Here is a 16,271-nt window from a genome sequence, read left to right as displayed (position 1 = left end):
CTGGTCTCTCCAGCCTTCTGGCCTTTACATGTGCTGCTCCATCTGCCTGGACTGTGCTTCTCCCTCTGCCAGCCTAAATAACTCATGGTGCTTCTTCAAGACACAAATGGAATAAGCTCCAGCAAATTTCCCCTGACACCTTCCCCTACTGTCTCCACCCCCACCCAGGGGCATCGCATCCACAGCCCTGGACCTCCCCTTGCCCTGGCTCACGACCCACTATTGACTTCTCTGAGGGCAAGGACTGTACCTGGTGATCCCGTCCCCAGGGCCCAAGCTGTTACCTGGCACAGAGTTGGCGCCAGCCGGGTGCTCACTGAATGATTGAGGGATGACATTAGCATCTGATGCCTTCCTCCTCCCTGTTAGTTCCCTAGACACCCTACTTTGGCCTGGGACAGTGATGCTGGCTGCCCAAATAACCCTCTCTCCTCCTGAGTCCAAGCCCTCAGGGGCCCTCTCCCTCTACTAGGACATGAATAGTTGGTGTGTGAACCTCATAATAAAAGCTAACAACCAGCACTTGTGATGTGCCAGGCACTATTCCACGCATTTTCCACATTGGTTAACCCAGTCCTCACAACTGCATTGGAGGGCGGGTCTACTGTAGTCCCCATCTTACAGATGGGAAAACAGAGGCAGAACCAGGAGCAGAAGAGCCAAGCTTTAGAACCAGGCCATCTGACTGCAGAGCCTGCGTTTGCAACCACAGCCCTCTCCCTTACTGAGGTGGGTTGTCGGGCGTCCGGAGTAGAGGAGACAGCCCAGAGACCCCACCCCCCGACAGGGCCTCAGGCGCTCTGCAGCTCTGCAGCGAGGATGAGCCTGCAGGTCCCAGGAGCTCCAGTTACAGGAAACTGCTTATTCTGGCCTAGTCGCCTGGGATCCCAATTCCCTCATCTCAGATTCCCTGCTCAGCGCCAGCCCCCGGCCCACGCCAGCCTCTGGCCCTAATCTCATTTGAAGCCATGAAATCGCATTTGCAGCGTATTAATGCAGCTCAGAGCTGGCCCAGCCCACCTGTCTCCTGGAGGACAGAGGCCCGGAGAACAAGCTTGAGGGAGGCGCCTCCGACACCGGCTGGAACACCCGCAAACAGCAATTAGGCTTGAAGAGGAAGATTAAAATAACACCCCCGCAAGGGCCTCTGCTCTACTGGCCCCCACCATCACCCGACAGTGGTTCAAGGGCAGGCTTCTCACACTGGCCACCCTTACCTCCCCGCCGCCCACCTGCCCTGGGCCCAAAAGAAACCACAGCTTTCAAGCATCCCGGCCTTTGCTAAGCTGCTCCGTCCCCTGAGTGCAGCGCCCCGCCCGCCCACATGTCTGGCCAGCTGCCATTCACCTGGCATCACAGCTGATGTTTCGTTAGCTTTTAGTACACATTCTTTAAATTGCCGACATATTCAATTCAACAATCCTGTCAGGGAAGTACTGTCCTCATCCTCATCTTACAGATGAACACAGAGGCCACGTCCCAGAGATGGAAGGTGGCAGAATCCATGGTGCCTCCAGGTCTATCTGTATTCTGGAAGTCTTTGCGATCCTCTCTCCTCCTGCGTGCAGTCAGGCTAGCATATTATTTAATCCTCACAACCACACAGCAGAGTAAGCATCATTATCCCCATTTTACAGAGGAGAAAACAGAGAGTCAGAGAAGTGAAATGACTTGATCAGGATCACCTAGTATGGGGCAGAGCAGACATCTGAATTCATGCCTGAGTCGAACGTCCATGTTTATCTACTCCTTTCACTGCTCAGGGTGGGTATGGGCTTACTTCTGTGCTGGGGCTATTTATGCAATTTTTTTTTTTTTTTTTTGGTGAGGAAAATTGTCCCTGAGCTAACATCTGTGCCAATCTTCCTCTATCTTGTATGTGAGATGCCACCACAGCATGATCTGATGAGCAGCATGTAGGTCTGCACCCAGGATTGGAACCCACAAACCCTGGGCTACCAAAGCTGAGCAGACGAAATTAACCACTATGCCACTGGGCCAGCCCCTATGCAACACTTTTTTCTTTTTCTTTCTTTCTTTCTTTCTTTTTTTGTTGTGGAAGATTGGCCCTGAGCTAACACCTATTGCCCATCCTCCTCTTTTTCTTTTTTTTGAGGAATATTAGCCTGGAGCTAACTGCTGCCAATCCTCCTCCTTTCACGGAGGAAGACCGGCCCCGAGCCAACATCCATGCCCATCTTCCTCCACCGCACATGTGGGACGCCCACCACAGCATGGTGTGCCAAGCAGTGCCATGTCCGCACCCGGCATCCGGACCAGCAAACCCTGGGCTGCCAAAGTGAAAGGTGCGTACTTAACCACTGCGGCACCAGGCCGGCCCCCAATCCTCCTCTTTTTGCATGAGGAAGATTGTTGCTGAGCTAACATCTGTGCCAGTCTTCCTCTATTTTGTATGTGGTATGCCACCACAGTGTGGCTTGACAAGCAGTGTGTTGGTCCACATCCAGGATCTGAACCCACAAACCCCAGGCCGCTGAAGCAGAGCATGGAAACTCAGTCACTAAGCCACCGGGCTGGTCCCGCAACACTTTTTTCTAAGTAGCATCAGCCAACTCTAGTGGGCCAGGGGGTTTGCCTGGGGACTCTTAGCCATTGACAGCCCCAACCCCAACTCCAGTCCTGCCCCCAAACCATCCAGTACAATGAGCACTCGCTGCTGGGGTCAGCTTAACACTTAGTAATCTTTCTTGGCTGGACTTGATATGATATGGGGCCACTAGGAAGAAAGCTGTTCCCCCAAAGTGCTTCCCCGTGATCCTGTCACATGGCCTAGAAAGCCCAGTAGAGTTTCGAGTTTCCTCAGAAGAGAATGCTCTAAGTCATCCCACCTCTATGCTGACTGCTGTACGAGAAAAACCAAAACATACGGTGGAGACCTGGGTTCCAGCCTGGCTTTCTACTGACTCAATGGGGAGCCTTGGGTAAGCCGCCCACCACCTCTAGGGGCTCAGCTTCCTGCTCCAGAAAATGGCCATTATCAAGGCTACCCTGCCCACCTCCCCGGACCCAGACGATGCTCCAGTGGGCTCTGCAGGTTCCCTCTTTGCCAGCCTGGCCCAGAGCAGCCCAGGCAAGTATTAGCAGAGGGCTCAGAGCCCTGGAGCTGGCATCTATCCTCCACTCCCTTGGCATTCCCTGCAACTCCCCCATCCCGTAAACGTGCTCTCTCCACTTGATCCTTTCTCCCTGCTTGCTGTTCCCTCACACACCTCCATGTTCCTGCCTCCACTCCTTTGCTCACACTGTCCTCTCCTCTTGAAAACCACTCTCCTCAGTCTCCGCTGGAATCCTCCCCATTCTCTGAGGCAGGGAGCAGATGTCCGCTGACATCTGTGAGGTGGGTTTTAATGAACCAAGCAATTTCCCACCCTCCTCCTCACGTGAGCCTCACACCCTCCCCCTCAGTGCACACTGGCTCTGCTTATCGTGCAGGCGAGGAACCTGACGCCCAGGGAGGTAAGGGGTTTGCTCCAAGTCAAACAGCTCTTATGCAACTGTGAAACGGGATCCTAAACCAAGGTCGTTGACTCCCCGCCAGAACTGGTTTTCCTACAGCACACTGAGTCTTTGATGACCATCCAGCCCATGCCCATCACTTCCTCCACAAGTCCCAGGAGCCCTCACAGTCAGCTTGGAAAGTCATTGTCCTCCAACTCCTCCTATTTCCTCTCCTTGCCCAGCCTGCCAGCTCCGCAAGGGCTAGGGGATACAGCTCCCTCATTTACTGCTGGGGGACTGGATAGATGATGGACAGGCAGGTGGATGGATGGATGGATGGATGGATGGAGGAACACCCGGGCCAAGGAGGTTGGACCATTGGACTCCAGGGCTGGCTGTCAGATCCAGATGGAAGAAGGGTATCCCCCACTCATCTTCCATCCATCCTAGGATGGGGCTGGTCCCTGCTGGCCTCAACTGCTGCTGAGCCCAGGGACTCTGCAGAACCAGCCGAGGACTCAGGCTGTGGCGTCTCCGCTGACTCCTGACAGGACAACCCCTGACCAGGACCTGGGCAGTCCGACAGGGGCTGTCAGCCTTCCCTCCCTGCTGCCCTTCCCCATCTGCTGTTTGATTAAAGATCAGTTATTAAAGCTTGGTTTGGCATGGGGTTTTAATTTCACCTCATACATCACACATGCCACATCCCTGAAGCCTCTTCCTCCTCTGGTAGAGGCTGTACTTGGGGGGTTTGTATGGAGATGAAACCTGGGGGGCCCAAGGAGGTGTGGGTCTGGGTGTGGGAGCATGTGTGCCTCATGGTGTCCATCAGTGAGTCAGGGTGACTCTCTCTTTGTGATGGGGGGGTGTCTCTGCATGTCAGGCTGTGTGGGTCTGGGTACACTGCACATATGTGTTCCTGTGTGTCTGCATGAGGGGGGCTGTGTTTCGGAGTCTCTGTTCGGGGTACATCCTCCTTCCAGGGGTGTAAGTGAAGGAGAGAAGAGGGAGATGACCCTAAAAGGCACAATAATTGGACTCTCCCTCCTTTCCCTGTGAGGTGATCTTTGGAGATGAGAAGACCACCACGGTGCCCTGCCCTGGGGCCATCAGCTGCTCTCTGGGGCTGGCTGGGAGGATGTCAGAGGTGGGTACCCCTTTTCTCTCCAAATCCCCCTCACCCACCCCCCCACACACACCACAAATGCACACGCACAGGGCCTCCAGGAGGTGTGAGTCAGCAGCAGGCCCTGGGCAGAGTAGGGGGAGGCAGGGATGGGGGAGGGGCAGCAGAGCTGTCTGGTGTGCTCCTTACAACAATCTGCTAATGGGGCCTCCTCCCAGAGTAGCCCTCCTGCCACCCCCCCACCCCCACCCCTCCACCCCAAAGCCTGAGACAATGGGGCTCACAAGTTCTTCCCCATACCCCTCCCCTGGGAGGCCAGCTTGGCAAGAAGGAGCAACTCCATTGTCTAGGTGCAGAAACTGAGGCCAGACCCACTGCTTAGCCCAATGTAGACGTCTAAACTTGCTACTGGAACTGCAGGCGTTTATTAACCACTTCCTGCAGGGCTGGGGGAACCATAAGCCAGCGCGTTTAATCCTCCCAGCAAGACAGACCACAGGAATTGCTCTCCCCTATTTTACATATGTGGAAATGGAGGCTCAGGGAAGTTATGTCACCTGCATAAGGTTGCACAGCTACTAAATAAATGCCACAGACTGCTCGGAACCCAGGTCCACCTGACCCCAGTGAACTGCCTCCCACTGTAAGCTGGCTGAACCCCAAAACTCTCCTATACCCCACCCCACTGAGCTCCCAGCCCTGACCCTGATAGGACTCCAAAGGCATATACAGACAACTTGGAAACCACGCGGGGTGATGATGAAGGGACTGGCTTGGGCAAGGACACAAATATGGGACCCCCCACCCCCCGAAACTTATATATTTTCAGGTCTTATCCACTCCGCCCAGGGACATCTGAGGTTTCCTTTTAGGTCTTTCTCCTAAAAGAAAGTCTTCAGTGCCACTGAGGTGGAAGTGGGGACAGCAGGCGGCCTGCAGGGTAACTGTGGTACAGGACATTTAGCCAACGGCCCTTCTCTTCCTGAGAGGGGCTGGCCACATCCCCCAGCCCACCCTCCTTGGGCCCAGCCCCACCTCTCCTGCCAGCCTCAGCCCTCCACCATGGTGACGAGTCTACACCCCTCCCTGCCTGGTGACAGTGCTCTGGGAAGCCTTGACAGTGCCTTTGTTCCCCTGAAATAAAAGAAAATCGAGCTACAAAGGGAAACCTCAGGTAGCTTTTAACGGGCTCAGCTGCCTGGGGCAGAGTGTGTTTAAGCTGGAGGCAGTTGTCACAGGAGCAGAAGGGGGAGCCGCCCAAAGTCCCCCTCCCACCTGCCTCGCCCCTCACCCCTGTGATCAAGTTTACTCAAGGAAAAGTCCCTTCCAAATAGCAGCAAAGGAGAAAATCAATGAAAATCGGTAGAGAAATGTAAAGCAGCTGTCCGCCGTGCGTGCGTGTGTGCGCGCGTGCGTGCGTGCGTGCGTGTGTGTGTGTGTGTGTGTGTGTGTGTGTGTATTAGAGACAGGCCGGACCCAGGCTGACCTGCTCAGGGCCGAGGCCTAGAGGGGTGGGCTGGGAGTCACTCCTGCACGTGCTGGGGGAGGGGCGCTCATAGCTGGGGGAGGGGCAGCAGCTGAGTCTCTCACTCGAGTTAAGAGAGAGATTAATATATTCAATCCACTCTGGGTAATTGAGGGAACAATTGGAGTGTTTTTCTAAAGCCCATAAAACTGCCTCATTTGCAAAGAGGAGCTAACCTGCTCATATCTTCTGTATTTGATGGAGCACTGGAAGGGAGGAGGAGGGGCGACACGTCCCAGCACAGAGGGACGGGGGCATTAGGGAACTAGCCGTCCTGGTCTAACCTGTTCTCGACTTTCCCTTCTCCCACCACTCTGTCAGCAGCGTCCAGGCATTGCCTCCCAGAGCCTCTCTCCCCACCTGTGAGACCCCCGCCACAAGGAGAGTGGGAGGGAGTGACAGAAGGCAAAGCTTCACAAGATGAGGGAAACCGACAGGGACTCCAGAGGTCTGGTACCAAGCGGAAGGGAGAGCAAAGAGGTGCCCAGCTCCCCACCCCCACCAGAGATGAAAGGGGCAGTAAAGTTAATGAGATCCACATTGTGGGCCTTTCCCCGCCTGAACCATTCCAGTCTCCAGGGCAATAGAAATAGTGTATGCAATAGCGAGCAATAAAAGGCATAATGAATTTAAAAGCAGAGCAAAGAGGGGAGGAGAATGAAGATCCGGAGTGCGCTGGCCAGCTGACCGGCAGGAAGATGCTTAGGGGCGTGAGAGGGCAAGGCTGGAGCTTCAACCAGAAAAGGACTGAGAGAATCACAGAGGTGGGCAGGGGAGGGGAGGGAGGAAGGGGGAGGGGAGGGGAGGAAGGGGGAGGCAGGGAGGCAACAAAGGGAGAGAGAGGTGGGGACAGAGTTTAGGGATAGAGGGCAGAGGGGAGCTAGGCAAACCCCTGACTGCTCTGTTCCCCTCCACTTCTCCTTAATGGAAGCCCCCAGCCTATTGGTGCCAAAGCCACAGTCAGAAGCCACAGGCTTAGAGCCAGGTGCTCAGCATTTGGTGATTGCTTTATTAGCTTTCCCTTCTCTTCTTTTCCCCTCCAGGGCAAAAAAAAAAAAAAGTGTTTTAAATGGAAAGAATAAAAAAAAAGACCCTTGAAAGCATCATTTAAAAGGCTCTGGGGAATGGAATCGTTTCCGTGAAACAAAACTGCGATTGTTTGGAAGAGGTGAATGTCAGGGAGGGAATGGGGGAGGGCGGGCACCACAGCCCTCCTTCTCTCCCCTCCACTCTGAGCCCTGCGGGAGAAGCTCTGGGCCTAGAGGGAAGGAGTCCCCAGGATGGCTCCCAGAGCTGCAAGCAAGGAATTTTTAAGTTCATCTTCCCAGAAATTTCATCACTGGGAATTTCCAGCCAAAAGTTTCCCTCTTAAACAGTCCTGCCTGTGGGAGGTTGTCTCTAAACCTGCAGGATCTCTTGGAGAGGTGAGTGAGGTACCAGGAGCAATGTGGCCCCTGAAGGCCCTGCAGCTCCAGACCCAAGGCTCTTGTGGTCTCCCCCTGCCCCCCAACCCTCCAGGAGGCCACATTCACCTTTAAAAGAGAGGAGTGGGCCCCCCAGCCAGCCCAGCAGCCCGGCTTTGGCCTGCACCTCGCTGTCTCCTTCACCCTCGGGACCCACTCTGCCCCCTCTGCACTGGACAGGCCACCCTCATTCTGGTCGGATAGACTCCCTCTTCTCCTGGGAAAGGAGGGCCTTGGGGTCCCTGGTGTGGCACAGCCATGTGGTCTCAAACCTGCCAAGGGGCGAAGCAGGGAGCCTCAGGGGACAGGATGAGTCTGCCAGAGCTGTGCCCGGAAAGGAGGCCTGGAGCTGGTTCCCTCCCATGCTTGGTAAACATCCTCTGCAGCCCCTGCCTGCACGTCCCAGCCCCCCACTCATGGGTCAGGGGCCAAGAGGGTGATCTCTATCCTGGAGTCTGTGACTGTACATGTTGGAAACATCCTGGGGCATATGTCCTTCATCCCCCTCCCCAACACACACACGCAGAGGAGGCAACTTGAGGACAGCAGAAGGGAAGGCATTCACTGTTCATATAATGTTAGCTCAAGGGGAATTGATTGTTCCAGCAGAGTCTCCAGGATTCTGGAAAGGCTGGGACCAGCACTGGGGAGGCCATTAGGACTATGTGACCTGTGGGGCATGGCTGAAAAGCAAAGTGATTCAGATTCAGTCAGCCATTGAAACTCACTCTAAGCCCTGCCTCCTGCTCACTACTCATTCTTCATTGCATTCCTAATCCCCCTGCCCCCCTGCCCCACTGTTACCCTACTCCTCATCTCATGACCCTCATCAGTTGTGCTTTTTAAAAATGATATACAAGTTGGAGAACAACTTGTGAGCTTACAATAACGTTCTAAATTGAACAGATTCAATGGTTGAAATGCCTGATGCAGACAGGACTGAGGATAGTTTGGAAAAGACAAGATCAATGCAGGGAAGGCTTCCTGGAGGAGGCAGCCTTGGGCCTACTCATTCCTGGCCTTGAACTGAATATGGCTGAAGTTGGGCTGCACCCAAGAATGCAATTCCCTCCTCTCCTCTCCATCCTTCTTGCTTGCTGCCTTTTCTTCTCACTACCCAGACCTACTCCCCTTTCAGATCCCTTTCACCTCCTCTTCAGCTGAGAACCAAAGAGAGCTGGGTTAAGTCCTTCCCTCATTTTCCCTATCTGCAAGGAGGAGAGGGAGGATGATTTCAAGGGTCCCTGTGGTTCTAGGCCACATCCACTTCCCCAGGGAGCTGGCCACAGGCCCAAAGGATAGCACGCGGCCCGAGTCCTCACTGAGAGCCTGGTTTTGCTGCTGCTCTTCCACCTGTGTCTTTGGACCTCCAAGTCGCAGCACCAGAAAGGTGCCTGGCTTCCTCAGGCTGAGCCACTGGATGAGTTCCCTTGACCTGAAAGAAACAGTCCTCTATTCTCTGAAGGACTCCTCTCCATTGTCTGTTCCCCCACCAGCTTCCCGGCCCTGTAGTCAGGGTTGTGATTGCTGACCCCCAGGGGGAAGCGATTTTCCTCTCCCTTGAAAGCCATTTTCTTGTCTTGGTAGAAGCAGACATCTGACACTTTGAGAGGGAGAATGGCAGGGAGATGATGGCGTTAAATAACAGAAATTAGAGCTGCTGAGGATGGCTCAGTCGTCCCAAGGTCCCCCTTCCCTGCAGCAGCCTCCCCCTCCCTTGCATGCATTCAGAGCTGCAGCCTGCAAAGAGCTGTCCACGTGGCCCCTGGCTCAGGGTGGCCAGGGCATGCTGGGACCTGGGGAGCAGGCGACCACTTCTCCCTGAGCTCTGAGCCTCTTGCGTGTCTAGTCCTGTGACAAACTGTAGGACAGAGGGGCCAGGGGCCAGGCCCTGAAGTCAGGCAGCTTGCAGTCTGAGGGAAGAGAATGTCATGTAGGAACCCAGGTACCATCCGTCTCACTCACAAACCCACCACTGTATCCTCAGCACCCAGCACAGAGCTGGGCATGCAATAGTGGTCAAAAGTATTTGTCAATTGACTGACTAATGAATGAACGAACAGAGGTGAAAGTGGTCCATATAACAGGCTGAGACCTGGGCAAGAGAAGCTGGCCCCTGGGTCCCTGGTCCATCCTTCTAGTTCTCCTGGCACATGCTGCCAGATCACTGTCTAAACCACAGCTCACATCATGTCCTTCTCCTGCACAAACCCCTCTGGTGGTCCCCCATTGCCTCCTGAATTGAATATCCACCCAGCGCTTTTGCCACTGTACCCTGACTCCCTCCTCTTTCTCTCACCTATCAGCTCTCTTCTAGGCTGACTCAGCCCACCACCCTGGGCTCCACTTCAGCCCCAGACCAGCGCTCTGCTGGGAGAGAGGTGCTGCAGGAGAGCCAGGTATCTTCTGCCTGCAAACTTTTGGTTTCAACCTCAGCTCCTGCTGCTGCCAGCCAACCCTTTCCTTCTCCTCAGTCAGCTTATTCTTGTCCCTCCTCCTGGAATATCCTCCTCAAAGCCTAGAATGCCATCCCTAAATCTTACCCACGTAGCATGGAGTCTGACAGAGTTAGCATTTAACAAATGTTTGATGGATAAATGAGTGAATGAATGAATGAATGAAAGATTCCTCTCAAATGGCATCTCTTCTGAAAAGTCTTTCCTAGGGTGCAAAATCAGACCCGCCCACTCCCTCACTAGAGCTCTCCTTCCAGCGTATGCCTTACAGGACCATATGATGCCCACGTTGTGCCTGTCTTCAAGTCAGGTGGCACCTTGAGCCCAGGGACTGATATAGCTTTGGATTCCATGCACTAAGGTCCTCAGGAAATATTGTCTGCATTAAATGGAATCAAGCATCCTTGGGGATGATCCTCAGTTTCTCCACCTGTGAAATGGGCTGCTACTTGCTCTACCAGTTTCCACCTGTACCGGCTGTGAGGCCCACCAGACACACCGCCTGGTTGCAGAGCACGGCCACAATGGGGAACCCTCCTACAGCTTGGACAAGGATTAGATTCCTTCACGCAGGCCTGAGGCTGCCGGGGCCCAGATTCAGGGCCGAGTCCCTCCTGGCTGTGGTGGGAGCTGAGAGGGCTGGAGGGTGGACACACAGAGATTTCCGTCTCACGGTCAGTTTGGGCCTCCCTCAAAACCTGGTGAGAACGTGTGAGATTGAGTTTGGGGGCTGAAGGGTCCCAGGGGACACTCACCCACTGGGCAAAAGAAACCCTACCCAGTAGTGTCTCCGCTCTGTGCGGCCTTTGTTCCCTTCTCTGTCTCTCCCTTCAAAGTGGGACTTGGTGTGTCCATCCTCAGGCTGCACATTCTCCAGAACTGACTGAGGCAAACTTGGGAAATTCTGCCGCTCTGCTCAGTGAAGGAATGGGGACAGCCAGGCTCATCAGAAATGCTGGGTCTTCTAACTGGGGAACAGGGATGCCAGAACCTGAGCTGGGACCCAGGTCACCCACCTGCAGCCTGGGCAGCTGGGGCTCTGGGCGTGGTGATGTCGGTTCTGGCTGGCCGGTGTCCAGAAAACAGCTGGAGGAGGGAGGCTGAGGGGCCCGGTGCACGTGGAAGGCCACGCTGTAGGCCAGGCCCCCGCAGTGGCGGGCCGTGGGGTCGGCGCTGGCCCGGAGCAGAGCCAGCCTGCCACAGTAGCGGTACAGATCCTCATGCTCCAGCGCAGAGATGTTCATGCGTGGGTGGTCTGGGCGTGGGTAGATGGGGAAGATGGCCTCGCCCACCCGCTGGGCCGGGCTTCCTGAGGCCCCGCCCAGCCTCAGTGCCTCCACCCGCAGCTGGGCATCATGCTGCCCATCGTTCTTGCAGAACCCTGGGTGGGGAGAAATGGAGCTCAGGGACAAGCTATGGTCTCCCTGCCTCCCTCAGCGGGTGAGGAGGACAGGCATGGGCTGCCTGGCCTTTATGTTGAAGTCAGGCTTGGCTAAGATTTCCCTGGTGGGTGACCGCCCCACAGGCCCCAGCCCCCGCCACCTCCCTTTACTGAAGGGGGAGAGGAGGGCTCTTAGCCTGTGAGGTGGTCCTAGGTCCTGCCACCCAGAGGGAAGAGTTCAACCCATCCCTGATCTCTGGCCACCTGAAGTCCTGGGACTTGGTTTCCCCATTCCCTCATATCCCTCCTCCTTCAGGAAGCCTGCCTGGATGGCTTCACAGTCTAGGCATGGATCTTCTGCTCCTTCCAGATCACTTAACTGTTCTCTGGGATTCCTGCCTCACCACCTGATCTGGAAACTTCCTGAAGGCAGGGCCGGGGTCTCCACCTCTCTGTCCACCCTCATACCCACAGTGCAGTGGTACTCAGGGCTGGACACTCAGGGTGCCAGCTCTAATGGTGCTCAGTGTGACATCCAGTGGGACTGTCCCCACACCTGCTGTGTGCTCAGCTCTTGTAAATTCATAAAGCCGTTCCTCATCTGTCCTTTTACTTCCTCCTCACCTCACCCTGTGTGGCCAGCCTCAGCATCCCCATGTCACCCTGAAGGAGGCAGGGGCTCACAGAGGGCCAGCATTTGCGCACGGTCACACTGGCAGAGCTTCAGGATTCAGTCTAGAGTGCTGACCTTGCCCCTCCCGGTTTCTCTGAGGCCCCCTGGGGTCCCTGACAGGGGCTGGGGCAGGAATTGGAGGGTCCTTCTCTCCCCTCAAACCCCACCCTTACTTCATACCTTTGGGCAAAGTGAAGACAAACTTGCTCCTGGTGAGGGTGAGGCTCTGGCCAGGATCCTGCTGCTCAATGACATTGGTGACAGCAGAGCAGGCAGGGAAGGGGTCCCCATCATTTACCTGCAGCTGCACCCCAGCCCCAGAGCTGGCCTGCAGGGGGTTCTCAACTGACAGCTGCAGGGCGTATCTGCCCTCCTCATTAAACCCCACACTCAAGACCTCGAACTCCAAGTCCAGTGTCTTCTCCTCGGCCCTTAGCCTCTGGCTCAGCTGGCCTGCAGGGACCCAGGGTTCAGGCCCCCTGAAGGCCGTGGCCATGTCAGGGACGGACCCCCCGGGCTGAGCACGGCCCACAGTCCCAGCCTGGGCCCAGTCTGAAAGCCTACACGCTGGGTGCTCAGGGCCGCACCCACCCCTCTCTGTTTGTTTGGAACCCAGGTAACAAGCCAGGAAGCTGGGTCTGCCCTGGGTAACAAAGGCGGCCATTGACCCCTCCCTTTTAGGCGGGATTTTGTTCACTCAACAAATATTTATTGAGCATGTACTGTGTGCCAGGCACTATTTTAGGCTTTTGGAATACAGCAGCGAACCAAAGATTTCCTGCCTTTCTGAAGCTTATCTTCTAGTAGGGGAGGGAGGTGGGGACAAATGAAAATAAGCTCTAAATATAGAAAATAAGTAAATTGTAATGTATGCCAGAAGATAAGTTCTATGGAAAAAATTAGAGCAGGGTCAGGGACGAGGTGAACTGGTGTGAGGAGTACACGGGTGAGGACCACATGCCTCTTCCTTCCCAGGAGGTCTTGAGTTGGGTGCAGGGGTGCATCTCAAGGGAAGAGTGTCTGTTCCTCAGGAGCATGCCCATAGCACCTGCTTCTGGAACCAGTTTACCTTCTTATTCAAAACTCATAATATGAGGCACAGCTTCACTTTACAGAGAGCTCAGAGCTTCTTATACCAAAGAGTTGTCAAGCTGGAACCCATCCTTCCTGATCTTGGGTCTTGCTGATATCCAGTGGGGGAGGGGAGATTCTGGACACTCTTCATAAGAAGATCTCTACCATCACCACCACCATTACCATCTCTACCACCACCATCATCACCACCAGGACTATCACCATCACCACCACCAGCACCATCACCACCATCACCTCCATCACCATCATTCTCATTCTTATCCAGTATCATCATCATCATCATTTATGATACTCATCATTGAGCAGCTACTGGGTGCCAGGCACTCTATATGGCTCCCTGAGGTAAATATAATTATCCCCATTTTACAGGTGAAGAATTTGAGGCTGAGAGAATCTCAGAATACATGGCTAGCAAGAAGCAGAGCTGAGATTTGAACCTAGAGAGTCTAAGTCCATCTATGCTTTCTCCTACTAAACATGTCCTGGGACTGGCTCAGAGATTGAAATTCATACTCTTAGGGACTTTTATACCCTAAAACCGTAGAAGTACAGTTCTGAGTCTAAAGAGTACATTTGTGGACAGCATAGATTTCATTGAAAAGAGTTCATTTGAAGTCATCTTGACTAGAATGCATCATTTTCATAAAGTAAGAGAGAAGCAGTCTAAAAATGGTACTGGCCAGCCCAGCCAAAGACTTCCTCTGGAATAACTAAAATTCAGTGTCTTCAGGTCCCCCGTGGAGAAAGTGAAGCAAACAGGCTTTCGAAGACCAGGGTTCTAGTCACCTGACTTGCAGCTCCCTTTCCCTCTCTGGGTGTCAGAGGCCCCATCTGTACAATGGGTGGGAGTCAGGTGGATGAGTCTTCCCACAGCTCTGGCAGTCTGAAATTCTGTAAGTCATATTGGGAAAGGCCACAGTCTGGCCATTTGGGGAAGAGGGTGGGTGGCAGAGGTTCCCTGGAAACCTTTGCCTAAACTGCTAGGCCTGGCCCACCAGCCTGGGTCCCGAGGCCATGGTTTGCCTCTTCTGGGTCTAAGGCCTTGGAGATCCAGTGATTCCGTGGAAGGGGCTCTCTTCCTTTGCGTGTTTGTAGTGACCTCCAGAGATGTCACAAGATGGGAGTCACTTCCCCTGCCCGAGGGCCAGCCTCTGTGCACTGCACCCGGCCCCACACCCCTGCAAGCATCCCCATGCGGGCAACCCTTCTTCCTAGTAGGTTTGTCCCGAAAGTGGAGGCTAACACTCCTCTCTTCCCCTCAGCTTCCTTCTTTCCCTCCCTCGAACTTTCTACAAAGGAGCTGAGGTGACTGTGTTGGTCTTAGCCTGTTTTGAGGGCCCTCCACATCTGACACCCCCAGGCCTCCCATTGCTGGCCTCCCCTCCCCCACTCAGTCTCTGGGGAAGCCTCATTTTTTTGGTGCGTGTGTATGGTTACTTTTTTAAAAGTGGTGGTAAAATATACATAACATAAAGTTTACCATCTTAACCATTTTTAAGTGTGCAGTTCAATAGTGTTAAGTATACTTACATTGTCATGCAACCAAGCTCCAGAAGTCTTCATCTTGTGAAACTGAAACTCTATGCCCATTCAACAGCAGCTCCCCGTTTCCCTTACCCTCAGCCCCTGGCAACCACCATTCTATTTCCTGCCTCTAGGAATATGACTACTCGAGGCACCTCACGTAAGTCGAATCACACGGCGTCTGTCCTTTTGTGACTAGCTTATTTCACTCAGCATGATGTCCAGGGAAAGCTCGCTTTTGCCCAGGCCAGGCCTGCCCTGTCTTCCCTCTCTGCCTTTGCAGGTGCTGTTTCCTCTGCTCAAACTGCCTGGTCCCACCTGATGTCACCTTGCTCATCCTCCAGACTGGCTAAGAGACTCTTCCTCTGGAACAGGGTTAGTGACTCCCTCCTCTGTCATGCTCTGCACCTTCCTCTCCCGTCTCAAATGACGACTGGCCCACACTCAACTGAACATTCCCTCAGAGATCATCTCTGTGTGCCCAGAACAGGGCTGGCCAAGGGATAGGTGCCTGGGGGACCATTAAAGCCTTTTAGAATGAATGAATGAGTGAATGAATGAACGGAAGGATAAACAAATTGATGGACAAACCTGACCCAGCTTCTGCTTGTGCAGAAAAGAATAAGAAGTGGTTCTTCTGGCTATTTCATCTGGGTTCCATCTGTGAGAAGTGAAGACCCTTTTGGGCTGTTGACCCACACTTGGACTCAGAGATGCATCCTGGTGCCTTGGTGGGCTGGCAGGTGCTCAGGAGGGAGGGCAGCAGCGTGGTGGGTAAGTGGCAGGGCAGGAGGCAGTAGTTCCTAATGCTCAGGCTTCTCTGGGTCTGGTCTCAGTTCCACAGAGAAAGTCTGGGGACCTCAGTGAATTTTAGCAGGTCAGGACTGGATAGTACTCCCATTCTACAGCTGGAGAAACTGAGCCCAGAATAGCAGAGCAGAACCGGATCCCTACTCCCTTCCTAGGATTTGCTCCGCTCCCAGCTGCCTCCCTGATTCAGCCTCCTGTGGTTTTCAAGGATTAAACTCCAGGCAGAGGCCTAGCTCCCACAGAAGGAGTCAAGAAGGGGTGGGGTGTGGGGTGAGGAGAGGAGGAAACAGACCTCGGCAGTCCCAGCATGAAAGGCCTTAATGGGGCCCTCGAGTCTTCTTTCTTCCCTGGAAGAATCACCACTCAGAGGCCACTGCTTTGTCTGGAAGAGACTGGGCCCGTAATTAGCCCACCCCAGAGGGCCCTTCCTGCTTCCCACAATGGCTTCCTTCAGCCTCCGCCGCTGACACCCCTCACGGCTCCTGTGGGCCCTCAGACCTCCATCCTCAAAGACCCATCTCCAACTCCTTCTCACCTCACCCCACTCCCTGTGCGCAGAGCTGAATGCTCCCGGCAGGGACATCTGTGAGTTTCCTGGATCCTCCCAAGGGCCTGGGGGCTGGGACTATTATCCCCTCCTACAGACAGGGAAGCAGAGGTGCGAGAGATCTGGTGGGTGGGTGAAGGGGTGGACCTGGACATCAGGCCTCCTGATTCCCAGGCCAGTGTGATCACATGATCATCATGGCTCCATATGAG

General features: G+C 54.4%; 1 protein-coding gene across 1 annotated transcript in view; it reads right to left on the bottom strand.

The window, feature by feature from the left end:
* The window catches only part of LOC124235149 (coiled-coil domain-containing protein 33-like), a 105,260-nt gene extending 92,681 nt beyond the window's left edge, over positions 1–12,579 (bottom strand). Inside the window, exons 1-2 of the mRNA XM_046652758.1 lie at positions 12,264–12,579; positions 11,075–11,410 (exon numbers count right to left, since the gene is read on the bottom strand). Of these exons, the coding sequence (XP_046508714.1) occupies positions 11,075–11,410; positions 12,264–12,579 (652 nt within the window). The remainder of the gene's footprint in view (positions 1–11,074; positions 11,411–12,263) is intronic.
* Positions 12,580–16,271: the final 3,692 nt, after the last annotated feature.

This window comes from Equus quagga, chromosome 2, assembly GCF_021613505.1.
Source record: "Equus quagga isolate Etosha38 chromosome 2, UCLA_HA_Equagga_1.0, whole genome shotgun sequence".
Classification (NCBI taxonomy): Eukaryota; Metazoa; Chordata; class Mammalia; order Perissodactyla; family Equidae; genus Equus; species Equus quagga.
Note: the sequence above shows the minus strand (reverse complement) of the source record. Positions and strands in the feature narration are given on the sequence as shown.